General features: G+C 38.3%; 1 protein-coding gene across 1 annotated transcript; it reads left to right on the forward strand.

Moving 5' to 3' along the window:
• The first annotated feature begins 5,926 nt into the window (after positions 1–5,926).
• LOC139443798 (toll-like receptor 4) lies at positions 5,927–8,377 on the forward strand. The gene has a single exon (XM_071224713.1). The coding sequence runs from the start codon at positions 5,927–5,929 to the stop codon at positions 8,375–8,377; it is 2,451 nt and encodes an 816-aa protein (XP_071080814.1).
• The last annotated feature ends 6,271 nt before the right edge of the window (positions 8,378–14,648 follow it).

Consider the following 14,648-nt stretch of genomic DNA (forward strand, 5'->3'; position numbering starts at 1 on the left):
GAATCAGTTGGATATGCTATCAGAAGCTCTCATAGCAATGCAATATTCTCTGCTTCTTCTCTGGTAGTATCGCCAGGAGTACGCCATACAATCGTCCTATATTATATAATGTTTTTTAACGTTCGGCAATATTGCCACAAAAATCAAATTACGTTGTTCTGGGTATTTAGGCATGAGATAATCAAACACAACAATGTCGTCGTTTGGATTCGAATTTCATTCGATGTGTTTCGAGATGGACTTGAACACAAAAATACAACATTTAAATTTTGAATTTGAACTTTGAATTTCGCCTTGTGGAGGACAATAATTCGTTATTTTCCGTGCCTAATCACATATTGTACATAGGATGCAAACTATTCAAATGCTTAAGTTTAATATCTACGTCTCAATTCATTTTCTGCTTCAATTCCTTTCCCATTGTATAAAACCATGCCTCTGTTTTATAAAGAGTGTCTACTAGCACCACTCTTCCATATGACCGGGTTGTGTTTTTGAAAAAAATAAGTTTTTTGAATAATCATTTTATGCTACAGCATAATGGTAATTATATCTGAAATGAAACAAAAGTATGTAATTGTGATTCTGTAAATAAACATGAAAATATGCTATGCTTGTACTCAGTGGTCAAGTGGATAGCGCGGCCATGTCACACCGAAAGACGTTCAAAGATGTAAGTTGTTATCTTGTCAGGCGATCAGCATTAAGGGGCTAAAACAAGTGGGGTATTCATGTTAAACTGCGGCATGGTATCTCAATGATCTAGCACTATAAATCGGCATCAATCCGGACTAGTACAAGCAGCCACACAAACACTTTCAAAGGCAGAGATTTATCAAATAATCACAGGGCGCAAAATACTTATGAAAATTATATGAATAGAAGGGGTAAGCATCTCCCGCTCTACAGGTAGTCCTCGGCACTCCGGAGTTGGAATTCGAATCACGGTTTCCTCCGATTATCTGTCGAGGTTTGCCAGCACCATACCCGTGCTCGTGACTTTTGGTAAACATCTGCATCACTTCGGGCTTCCCTTCCACATAAAGCTGACACGCCGTGATATAACTGGAACACTGTTCGAATTTCAACCCATTACGTTGTAATCTTGTGACTCAACTTGTCGCTATATGGCTGAACTAATGTCAATGCAACGTAAAATATAACTTACTATGACTAAATTTTCAAGATTGCCATTCAGATCGACATGCTCTCAAGGAAAATAAACGTAATTTATATCTTTTCCTGAAACTGTTGAAATTTAGAAGAAATACAATACTTACTAATGTAACATAATCATTCCTTGTTTATCAGAACCATGCGCTTAGTGAACAAACGACCTCCATGTATAGTCACAAAATTTTCGCTTTACATGTGAATTACGACTCTGGGGAAAAAGAGATCACTGATAATTATAGCACTTCATGACCTGTTGGCGTTTTATTTAGCATATAAAGATTAGGTGTGGAGTAACAGTGTAAAATACAGAAGTCTCTTGTCCGTATCACTCTCCATGACGAGTGTGGTGTTTTGAAATTTGGTTTGAAAAGGGATACTTTTTAAAAGAAATATTCACATACAGTCTTAAGTCCGAAAGATTTCCGGGATCAAATCCCCTATGACAAAGTTTATCAGTCAATCAGACTGCAGCAAACGTTCTAATTCCAACATATTCTAGAACATACTGAACACAATCATGCTTTCTGCTCATAACGATGTCAAATCTATTGATGACAAATTGTATATTCTCTGAACAGATACACCCACGAAGATGTAGCCTCCGATAAATTTATCAGCCTTTAACTTTACGCCTGTCTAGGCTCAGTCATTGTATAATAACATAGACAACGAACAACGCCATCGAACAACGATGCCAAACAATCAGCCAGGGAACCATTGTGACCAACCGAACCTCATGTAAACTCGAGCATTACTTCGAGCATTGTGTGCTGGTGATCTGTTCTGGAATATTATGTGGGCATTGGTATTTGTTTAAAAGAAATAACTCACACTAACCCGAATGCAGAAGTGTTGCATTTTGTGGCATGGGTACATTTCTGGTCCCCCGTCGTGATGTTGCTGTAATATTGCTTAAGGCAGCGTAAAACCATACCCACTCACTTACTCAAATTTTAAAACATATGAGAGGTGGGGTTTAACCAGCATATAACTAGACGTGGTCTTGAGTACAGAGCACATGCCAGAACTCTTGCGAAGTTAAGACAAGTTGGTCACGGAGATAAGTTGGATGGGTGACGGTATTTGACAAGCTTGACTCATGAGTGTCATACCTCTACTGGAACACGTGTTACATGTGGTACGAAACTTTATTAGAAATATGACTCTGTTCAACCAGCAGTGAATGGGTACCAGGTAAGTGAGATGGTAATGTGACTGTTAACCTACCAGGTGTAGGGCAGCGGGGGTGGTATATTCCCTGGGGAGCTGAGAATGAAATTCGAGTGCACAATGATTCTTTTAGCATGCTTCAGGGTGTTGAATTGACGCCTTATAAATATACACCTTATTGTTCCTTTTTTTATTAGACTAGACAACTTTAGTGAGTGAGTGAGTTTGGTTTTACGCCGCTTTTAGCAATATTCCAGCAATATCACGGCGGGGGACACCAGAAATGGGCTTCACACATTGTACCCATGTCGGGAATCGAACGCGGGTCTTCGGCGTGATGAGTGAACGCTTTAACCACTAGGCTACCCGACAGCCCCTAGACAACTTTAACAAAAGCTTCTATCAAATGAATTATTGATTCCAGTCCCGAAGTAAAAGGAACTGGAAACCTTCTTTATCAGAACACTTGTAAATTTTCCCCTCAAAGGGCAATCCAAACAAAAAAGTAAACAATATAAATTGCGATCTTGAGTCAACAGTGTATGTATGTAATTTGTGTCAGTTGTGTACATATGTAATTTGTGTTAATAGTTTATATTACTATGTAAATTGGTGGCAACAATGTATATATGTAATCTGTGTCAATAGTGTTTATGTGTAATTTGTGTCAATAGTGTTTATGTGTAATTTGTGTCAATAGTGTACATATGTAATTTGTGTCAATAGTGAATATAAGTAATTTGTGTCAATAATATATATATATATATATACACAGATATTTATATATATATATAGTGTAAATGTAATTTGTGTCAATAGTGTACATATGGAATTTATGCAATAGTGTGTAAACATGTAATTTGTGTCAATAGTGTACATATGGAATTTGTGTCAATAGTGAATGTGTGTAATTTGTGTCAATAGTGTATATAGATAGTTTTGGTTACATGACATGCTCATCTGGCTAAATGCTCAAGTCATGTTGTGTTTGTTCGACATCAGTCGTCGTCTCTAAATATTTTCTTTTCTAAAACAATCGGAGCAGTGGCATTTGACTTTGACCAAACATGGGCAATAAGGTGTGGTCTAAATGTGACTACATCGGGCTGACCCCCAGCAACGATCAAGGAAGTTAGAGTGAGTAAGTAACCATGTCATATCTAGTGTTGATAGCCTCGTTTCTATTTCTTACCCACAGATATCTACACGTATAACATGAATCTTGCATGAATTACATGAATCTAGTATGCATGAATTACATGAATTTAGTGTGCATGTATAACATGAATCTAGTATGCATGAATTACATGAATTAAGTGTGCATGTATAACATGTTTCGTTTCTGAAACAACTGGAACGCATGTTATCACCAATGTTGACACCCGTTATTCGATACATACCACATTTGCCTGACACCCAGTCAAGATCAAGGAAGTGAGAGTACGTGACACACATAAGCCTTGTCATATCTAGTGTTCACAGCCTCGTTTCTATTTCTTCCCCACAGATATCTATACGTCTTCCGCGCACATGGTGTAACTTTCTCCGGCTGAGCCTAGTACTCTACGAGTTTCAGCATTATTCAAGAAACACCACGGCGGGAACAAAACAGGCTTCATTGTACATATGTGGGGAATCACACAAGGCGGTTTCGGACGTTCTAAACAAGAGGCTACCCGAAAGTTCCACGCAGAGTGTCAAGGTCAGTCTCTTACGTTACCGTTCTCTGTTGTGTTTTCAGGATTTCATTGCCTTGTATGATACTCGATCTTCACTAATGATTAATCTGTTGCTGTGATCTAATTAGAACATCAAAACTTGATTAGACATTCATTTGCGAAATGTACACTTCATGTCAGTAAGCCAGAGTATATTTATTGAACCCACGAGCTATAGAAAACTGAGAAGAATCTAGTATGTGTGTCAGACATGAATACAGTTTCCATGTATGACGTGAATCTAGTATGCATGTATTACATGAATCTAGTTTGTTTGTTTGTTGTTTAACGCCGCAGTCAGCAATATTCCAGCTATATGACGGCGGCATGTAAGACATGAAACTAGTGTGCATGCATGATATGAATCTAGTGTGCATGTATGACATGAATCCAGTATGCATGTATGACATTAATCTAGTGTGCATGTATAACGTGAATCTAGTGTGCAAATATGACATGAATCTAGCATGCATGTATGACATTAACCTAGTGTGCATGTATGACATGAATCTAGTGTGCATATATTACATGAATCTAGTGTGCATGTATGACATGAATCTAGTGTGCATGTATGACATGAATCTAGTTTGCATGTATGACATGAATCTAGTGTGAATGTATGACATAAACCTAGTGTCCATGTATGACATGTATCTAGTGTGCATGTATGACATGAATTTAGTGTGCATGTATGACATGAATCTAGTTTGAATGTTTGACATAAACCTAGTGTCCATGTATGACATGAATCTAATGTGCATGTATGACATGAATCTAGTGTGCATGTATGACATGAATCTAGTGTGAATGTAAGACATAATTCTAGTATGCATGTATGGCATGAATCTAATGTGCATGTATGACATGAATCTAATATACATGTATGACATGAATCTAGTATGCATGTAAGACATGAAACTAGTGTGCATGCATGATATGAATCTAGTGTACATGTATGACATGAATCTAGTGTGCATGTATGACGTGAACCTAGTGTGAATATGTGACATGAATCTTGTGTGTATGTATGACTTGAATCTAGTTTGGATGTATGACGTGAAGGGAGCCTGAGTATAATCGTGACTTGCATCATTCAGTGTTTTTCCAATACAGAAAGTGCTTGGCGGAAGGGAAAATAAAACAGAACAGGGACTGTGAGACAAAGTATGAGACCCAGTGAGAAGGGAGATTCAGAACCTGAGGAAAATCGATACTTGCATCATTCAGTGCTTTTCCAATACAGAAAGTGCTTGGCGGAAGGGAAAATAAAACAGAACATGGACTGTGAAGTATCCATTGTAACCGCGTGGTTGTTACATCCGTCTCTTCTTTTCCTAACTTGCAGGAAAGCTAAAGCTTAGGGTTGTCATTTATGTTACTTCAAATGACACAATAGATTGTTAAAACATCAAATTTACTCAGATGGCATATTTTAGAGCTGTTGGAAATAATCGACAAAAAAATGTGCAATATCAAGCTTCAACATTCAACTTAGTTCCTGACTAAAAACCATTACAACAATGTGTAAGTCTTGTAATATGCAAACTATCGAAGACTTTCTTCTTGTATGTGCACTATATTCCGCTATTAGAAAGAAATATGCTTTACATCCAAATCCAAATGACCCAAAGATTATGATATTTTAGTATATGTTAAACAGTAAAATTAAGTTGTAATGCAAAACTGTCCTATATATATTAACCACGCACCGTTGTATAGACACAAATTTGTATGTAGAGTTTTCAATGTCTGTATCACCTCCGTTCTATATGTACTAAAGGCTTGTGGACGTGAAGTGTTTGAACGAAGATTGATTGGTTGAATTATTATTGATGTACTCTCTCATCTATTTTCTTTACAGTATGGGTTCCATCGACGCCTGTCATCTGGGTTTGATATACACGATAGCAACATTGTCCTTTGTGCAAACCGACCAGCTTGCTTTGGCTCGTCCGTGTACCTTACGGAAGGATTCACAAGAATATATCGCTGACTGCCGTAACAGGTACCTCTCCGACATACCCCATGGCCTTCCATTGAACATCAACACCTTACTTCTCAGGAACAACACCATCAACATAAAATACTTGTCTTCTGGCTTGTCTCGATTCTCTCATCTTTACCATCTTGATTTGTCCTTCAATCAACTGCGTGGTTTGCAACCAAGAACATTCAGTCATCTTACACGCCTTGAAACTCTAAACTTAGAAGGCAATCACCTCCCTCTTAACAGTTCGACATATCCAAATGCCACGTTTCAGGGTCTTCATAACCTTCAGTCCTTGAAGATAAACAACAACATCAATGATGAGGATCACTTCTCAGATATGGAATATCCAGGACATGTACTAGCAGAGTTATCTGCCCTTGAAGAATTGTTTATTGATGGTATACCTTCAGGTGTATTTGATGAGGAGTTTCAATCTCTCAGGAAGCTTAGAAATTTAACATTATCTGGGAGGATAGGTACATGTAATATTGGAAACATAAGTTCCGATTACTTTAGAAATTTGAAACATCTGACTTATCTGAACATGACGAATTGTTCTATATCGCACATTGGAAGACAGGCTTTAGCTTATTTAGATAACATCACCATTCTTGACATGTCCGGCAATACACGATCGGATACGAGGCATGTTGAAAATATTTTGTGTGGTCTCCAAAATTCCTCGGTTGAAATTTTGAAACTAAATGCCATGGTGAGTGAATATGCAACATGTATCGTTTTCACTACCTTAATGGCGGAATATCTTAACAGCACCAATTTAAGGGAACTATATTTTAATGATAATTATATTGTTACTGCTGAAGAAGAAGTATTATCCCTTCTTCCCAAAAGTCTAGAGGTACTTTCCATTAGGAAAAGTAGACTTGTGTATGGCACTTTCTTTGAATATTTGAACCAATTGGAAAACGTGCGGATGATTGACCTAAGCGAAAGTATTGGCAGTTCTGTTCCCGTCATTCATGGATTATCGTTTAGTCTTCCTCCTAAACTGGAGACTTTCTTCTGTGACGACAGCACATTTAGGGTATGTTTTGTCAATGTTAACTTCACCTCCAACAATCTAAAGAAAATAAGTTACAGAAAAAACGTCATAACCTACTGGGCTGGTCCAATGTATGGCTTCAACCATTTAACTGAACTAGACCTATCAGAAAACTTCTGCGATCGTATTGATGATGGTTGTCTGAAAGGCTTTACTAGTCTAAAGATATTGAGAGCTAATAGTAATTACCTCGGGGACTTTTTAGAAAACGATCAAAAAGGGCAAGCGTTTGCTTATTCACCAACTCTCGAATTTTTAGATCTATCTTTGAACAGAATCCAGTTTTTACCAGTGAATGTGTTTCGAAACCTTGTCAGTCTGAAAACCTTGAACCTAAGTGAGAACAGTATCACTAACCTGAAGGTGAAGGTTAGTCATATGACAAATTTGACATCTCTGAATTTAAGTTTAAATCAAATTCCATCCCTTGATCACATGTTTATGTCTCAACTGGACATAATCAAAAGCTCTGTTTTAAAAGTTGATCTTTCAGACAACCCACTTATCTGTTCCTGTGAGACATTACCTTTTGTAAAATGGATGACACAGAGAAAGGACATGTTTACAAGCCAACAACTGTACCAATGTTCCTCACAATCTGGATGGTTATACAACGAAAATGTGTTTGAGATTCTTTCACAACTTCAACAAAATTGCACCTCACATTTTGGCCTAGCGATGGGACTGTTTGTTTCTGTAACAAGTTTCCTCTGCATCTTGTGTGCTTCTATCCTCTACAGATATCGATGGAAGTTGAGATACCTATATTACATAGCGCGGGGACGTTACCGAAATGTTGACCTGATTCAACAGGGGAATGACAAGGAATATGAATTCAATGCCTTTATCTCCTACGCTAACGAGGACCGTGACTTTGCTCTACACATGTTCATCGAGAAGCTTGAAAGAGAAGGCAATCTTCAACTGTGTCTTCATCATCGTGATTTCATTCCAGGCGAGCCAATAGCTGCCAACATCCTGTCAGCCATTCAAAAAAGTAAATTTGTTGTCATCGTGCTTTCCCCTAACTTCCTGGACAGTTACTGGTGCAGATACGAGTTTGAGATGGCCCGGATGGAGGGTCTGTACACTGAGAGGAACAAAGTTGTCCTGGTGAAGTACCAGGAGGTCCTGCCCAACCTTGTGCCTAGGGACTTGTTGTATATGATGCACACACAGACCTTCCTGGAATACCCACAGACCGTAGAAGACCAGGACACGTTCTGGATTGCTCTGAAAGATGCCCTTGTAACATCCTGAGAAACATTTGGATATGCTATCAGAAGCTCTCATGGCATTGAAATATTCTCTGCTTCTTCTCTGGGAGTATCGCCAGGAGTACGCGCCACAATCGTCCTATATTATATAATGTTTTTTAACGTTTGGCAATATTGCCACAAAAATCAAATTACGTTGTTCTGGGTATTTAGGCATGAGATAATCAAACACAACAATGTCTTCGTTTGGATTCGAATTTCATTCGATGTGTTTCGAGATGGACTTGAACACAAAAATACAACATTTAAATTTTGAATTTGAACTTTGAATTTCGCCTTGTGGAGGACAATAATTCGTTATTTTCCGTGCCTAATCACATATTGTACATAGGATGCAAACTATTCAAATGCTTAAGTTTAATATCTACGTCTCAATTGATTTTCTGCTTCAATTCCTTTCCCATTGTATAAAACCTGCCTCTGTTTAATTAAGAGTGTCTACTAGCGCCACTTTTCCAAATGACCGGGTTGTGTTTTTGAAAAAAATAAGTTTTTTGAATAATCATTTTATGCTACAGCACAATCGTAATTATATCTGAAATATAACAAAAGTATGTAATTGTGATTCTGTAAATAAACATGTCTGTCTGAAAATATGCTATGCTTGTACTCAATGGTCAAGTGGATAGCGTGGCCATGTCACACCGAAAGACGTTCAAAGATGTAAGTTGTTATCTTGTCAGGCGTTTAGCATTAAGGGGCTAAAACAAGGACTGATCGGCTCGGATTCAGTATATTGTGTCTGAGTGGGGTATTCATGTTAAACCACCTCCGTGGTCTAGTGGTCGAGCGTCCGCCCGGAGAGCGGAAGGTCCGGGGTTCGATCCCCGGCCTCGTCATACCAAAAGACGTTGAAAGATGGTACTTGTTGTAACCCGATTTACAGGTAGCCCTCGGAGTTGAAATTCGGTTTGCTCCGATTATCTGAAACCAAACTATGTAATCGTGATTCTGTAAATAATCATGTCTGTCTGAAAACATACCATGCTTGTACTCAGTGGTCTAGTGGATAGCACCATACCCGTGCTTGTGACTTTTGGTAAACATCTGCATCACTTCGGGCTTCCCTCCCACATAAAGCTGACACGCCGTGATATAACTGGAACACTGTTCGAAGTTCAACCTATTTCGTTGTAATCATGTGACTAAACTTGTCGCTATATGGCTGAACTAATATATAACTTACTATGACTAAACTTTCAAGATTGTCGTTCAGATCGACATGCTCGAAAATATACGTCATTTACATCTTTTCCTGAAACTGTTGAAATTTAGAAGAAATACAATAATGAACAAACGACCACCATGTACAGTCACAAAATTTTCGCTTTACATGTGAATTACGACTCTGAGGAAAAAGAGATCACTGATAATTATAGCACCTCGTGACCTGTTGGCGTTTTATTCAGCATGTAAAGATTAGGTGTGGAGTCACAGTGTAAAATACAGAAGACTCTTGTCCGTATCACTCTCCATGACGAGTGTGGTGTTTTTTAATTTTGGTTTGAAAAGGGATACTTTTTAAAAGAAATATTCACATACAGTCTTAAGTCCGAAAGATTTCCGGGATCAAATCCCCTATGACAAAGTTAATCTGTCAATCAGACTGCAACAGATACACCCACGAAGATGAAGCCTCCGATAAATTATCAGCCTTTAACTTTAAAAGACTTCAACTTGGATAAACAACTTAACTGAAATATCTATAATCTTGCTGGTTAATAAAGGAACCAATTCTTTAAAACCTCTTTTGTTACAAGTTCTTGAGAACATCCTTCACTCTCCACATCCTGTTACGATGTCTCACACGTTGTTACCGCTTCCTCATCACAGAGGATGAGTCACAGGTTGGTCACAGTTGTTTTAGGCATGAACTGTGTTTAAAGGCACCTGTTTGAATGAATGTATGCATGTTGTTTTTTGCCACATTCAGCAAGAATATTACAACTGCCTTAAATACGCCTGTCTAGGCCCAGTCATTGTATAATAACATAGACAACGAACAACGCCATCGAACAACGATGCCAAACAATCAGCCAGGGAACCATTGAGACCAACCGATCCTCATGTAAACTCGAGCATTACTTCAAACATTGTGTGCTGGTGATCTGTTCTGGAATACCATGTGGGCATTCGTAGCTGTTTAAAAGAAATAACTCCAACCAGGATAAGTGTTGAACATCACCTGAATGCAGAAGTGTTCCATCTTGTGACATGGGTACATTTCTGGTGTCCCCCGTCGTGATATTGCTGTAATATTGCTAAAGGCGGCGAAAAAACCATACTCACTCACATACTCACATTTTAAAACATATGAGAGGTGGGGTTTAACCAGCATATAACTAGACGTGGTCTTGAGAACAGAGCACATGACAGAACTCTCGCGAAGTTAAGACAAGTTGGTCACAGAGAGTACGTAGTTGGATGGGTGACGGTATTTGACAGGCTTGACTCATGAATGTCATACCTCACACTAAAACACGTGTTACATGTTGTGTCTCCTTAGGCACGAAACTTTGTTACAAATATGACTCTGTTCAACCAGCAGTGAATGGGTACCAGGTAGGTGAGATGGTAATGTGACTATTAACCTTCCAGGTTTAAGGCAGCGTGGGTTGTATACTACCTGGGGAGCTGAGAACGAAATTCGAGTGCACAATGATTCTTTTAGCATGCTTCAGGGTGTTGATTTGACGCCTTATAAATATATACATTATTGTTCCTTTTTTTTTTATTAGACTAGACAACTTTAACAAAAGCTCCTATCAAATGAATTATTGATTCCAGTCCCGAAGCAAACATTGTCAAGGAACTTGATACCTTCTTTATCAGAACACTTGTAAATTTGCTCCTCAAAGGGCGACCCAAACGAAAAATTAAACAATATAAATTGCGATCTTGTGCCAGTTGTGTACATATGTAATTTGTGTTAATAGTTTATATAACTATGTAAATTTGTGGCAAAAGTGTACCTATGAAATTTGTGTCAATAGTGAATATATGTAATTTGTATCTGACCCCCAGCCACGATCAAGGAAGTTAGAGTTCGTGACTAACCATGTCATATCTAGTGTTCAAAGCCTCGTTTCTATTTCTTCCCCACAGATATCTATACGTCTTCTGCGCACCATGGTGTAACTTTCTCCGGCTGAGCCTAGTACTCTACGAGTTTGTTTCAGCATTATTCAAGAAGCACCACGGCGGGAACAAAACAGGCTTCATTGTACATATGTGGGGAATCACACAAGGCGGTTTCGGACATTCTAAACAATTGCAAGAGGCTACCCGAAAGTTCCACGCAGAGTGTCAAGGTCAGTCTCTTACGTTACCGTTCTCTGTTGTGTTTTCAGGATTTCATTGCCTTGTATGATACTCGATCTTCACTAATGATTAATCTGTTCCTGTGATCTAATTAGAACATCAAAACTCGATTAGACATTCATTTGCCAAATGTACACTTTATGTCAGTAAGCCAGAGTATATTTATTGTACCCACGAGCTATGAAAAACTGGGAAGAATCTAGTATGCGTGTCAGACATGAATACAGTTTCTATGTATGACGTGAATCTAGTATGCATGTATTACATGAATCTAGTTTGTTTGTTTGTTGTTTAACGCCGCACTCAGCAATATCCCAGCTATATAACGACGGTCTGGGAATCCAGTGATTGACATCATGAGCATCGATCCACGCAATTGGGATATGATGACATGTATCAATCAAGTCAGCGAGCCTGATCCCCCGATCCCGTTAGTCCCTTCTGACGACAAGCCTTTTACGGCAAGCATGGTTTGCTGAAGACCAATTCTACCCCGGATCTTCACGGGACACAAGCCTTTTACTGCAAGCATGGTTTGCTGAAGACCAATTCTACCCCGGATCTTCACGGGACACAAGCCTTTTACTGCAAGCATGGTTTGCTGAAGACCAATTCTACCCCGGATCTTCACGGGACACAAGCCTTTTACTGCAAGCATGGTTTGCTGAAGACCAATTCTACCCCGGATCTTCACGGGACACAAGCCTTTTACTGCAAGCATGGTTTGCTGAAGACCAATTCTACCCCGGATCTTCACGGGACACAAGCCTTTTACTGCAAGCATGGTTTGCTGAAGACCAATTCTACCCCGGATCTTCACGGGACACATGAATATTGTATGCATGTCAGACATAAATACAGTTTCCCTGTATGATATGAATCTAGTGTACATGTATTACATGAATCTAGTATGCATGTATGACATGAATCTAGTATGCATGTATGACATGAATCTAGTATGCATGTATGGCATGAATCTAGTTTGCATGTATGACATGAATCAAGTGTACATGTATGACATGAATCTAGTATGCATGTATGACATGAATCTAGCATGTATGTATGACATGAATCTAGTATGCATGTATGACATGAATCTAGTATGCATGTATGACATGAATCTAGCATGTTTGTATGACATGAATCTAGTTTGCATGTAAGACATTGATCTGATTTGCATGTTAGACATGAATCTAGTATGCATGTATGACATGAATCTAGTGTACATGTATGACATGAATCTAGTGTGTATGTATGACGTGAATCTAGTATGCATGTATGACATAGATCTAGTATGCATGTATGATTCGAATCTAGTGTGCATGTAAGACATGAATCTAGTGTGCATGTATGACATGAATCTAGTATGCATGTATGACATGAATCTAGTATGCATGTATGATTCGAATCTAGTGTGCATGTAAGACATGAATCTAGTGTGCATGTATGACATGAATCTAGTATGCATGTATGACATGAATCTAGTATGCATGTATGGCAAGAATCTAGTTTGCATGTATGACATGAATCAAGTGTACATGTATGGCATGAATCTAGTGTGCATGTATGACATGAATCTAGTGTGCATTTATGACATGAATCTAGTGTGCATGTATGACATGAATCTAGTATGCATGTATGACATGAATCTAGTGTGCATGTATGACATGAATCTAGTGTACATGTATGACATGAATTTAGTGTGCATGTATGACATGAATCTAGTATGCATGTATGACATGAATCTAGTGTGCATGTATGACCTGAATCTAGTATGCATGTATGACATGAATCTAATATGCATGTATGACATGAATCTAGTGTGCATGTATGACATGGATCTGGTTTGCATGGATGACATCAATCTAGTGTGCATGTATGACATGAATCTAGTGTGCATGTATCACGTGAATCTAGTGTACATGTATGACATGAATCTAGTATGCATGTATGACATGAATAAAGTGTGCATGTATGACATTAATCTAGTGTGCATGTATGACATGAATCTAGAATGTATGTATGACTTGAATCTAGTGTGCATGAATGACTTGAATCTAGTGTGTATGTATGACATGAATCTAGTGTGTATGTATGACCTGAAACTAGTGTGTATGTATGACATGAATCTAGTTTGCATGTATGACATGAATCTAGTGTGCATGTATGACATGAATCTAGTGTGTATGTATGACCTGAATCTAGTGTGTATGTATGACATGAATCTAGTGTGTATGTATGACATGAATCTAGTTTGCATGGATGACGTGAATCTTGTGTGTATGTATGACATGAATCTAGTGTGTATGTATGACGTGAATCTAGTGTGCATGTATGACATGGATCTGGTTTGCATGTAAGACACGAATCTAGTGTGCATGTATGAGATTAATCTAGTGTGCATGTATGACATGAATCTTGTGTGTATGTATGACTTGAATCTAGTTTGGATGTATGACGTGAAGGGAGCCTGGGTAAAATCGAGACTTGCATCATTCAGTGCTTTTCTAATACAGAAACTGCTTGGCGGAAGGGAAAATAAAACAGAACAGGGACTGTGAAGTATCCATTGCAACCGCGTGGTTGTTACATCCGTCTCTTCTTTTCCTAACTTGCAGGAAAGCTAAGCTTATGGTTGTCATTTATGTAACTTCAAATGACACAACAGATTGTTAAAACATCAAATTTACTCAGATGGCATATTTTAGAGCTGTTGGAAATAATCGACAACAATGTGCAATATCAAGCTTCAACATTCAACTTAGTTCCTGACTAAAAACCATTACAACAATTCAATCTCGTTTCCGTGTAAGATTTGTAATATGCAAACTATCGAAGACTTATACTACTTTCTCCTTGTATGTGCACTATATTCCGCTATCAGAAAAAAATATGCTTTACATCCAAATCCAAATGACCCAAAGATCATGATA

The sequence above is a fragment of the Haliotis cracherodii genome, unplaced genomic scaffold, assembly GCF_022045235.1.
Source record: "Haliotis cracherodii isolate W230 unplaced genomic scaffold, xgHalCrac1.p SCAF_5, whole genome shotgun sequence".
Taxonomy (NCBI): domain Eukaryota; kingdom Metazoa; phylum Mollusca; class Gastropoda; order Lepetellida; family Haliotidae; genus Haliotis; species Haliotis cracherodii.

Coding starts and splice junctions, on each gene's coding strand:
- LOC139443798 (XM_071224713.1), top strand. CDS start 5,927: ATGGGTTCCATCGACGCCTGTCATCTGGGTTTGATATACACGATAGCA.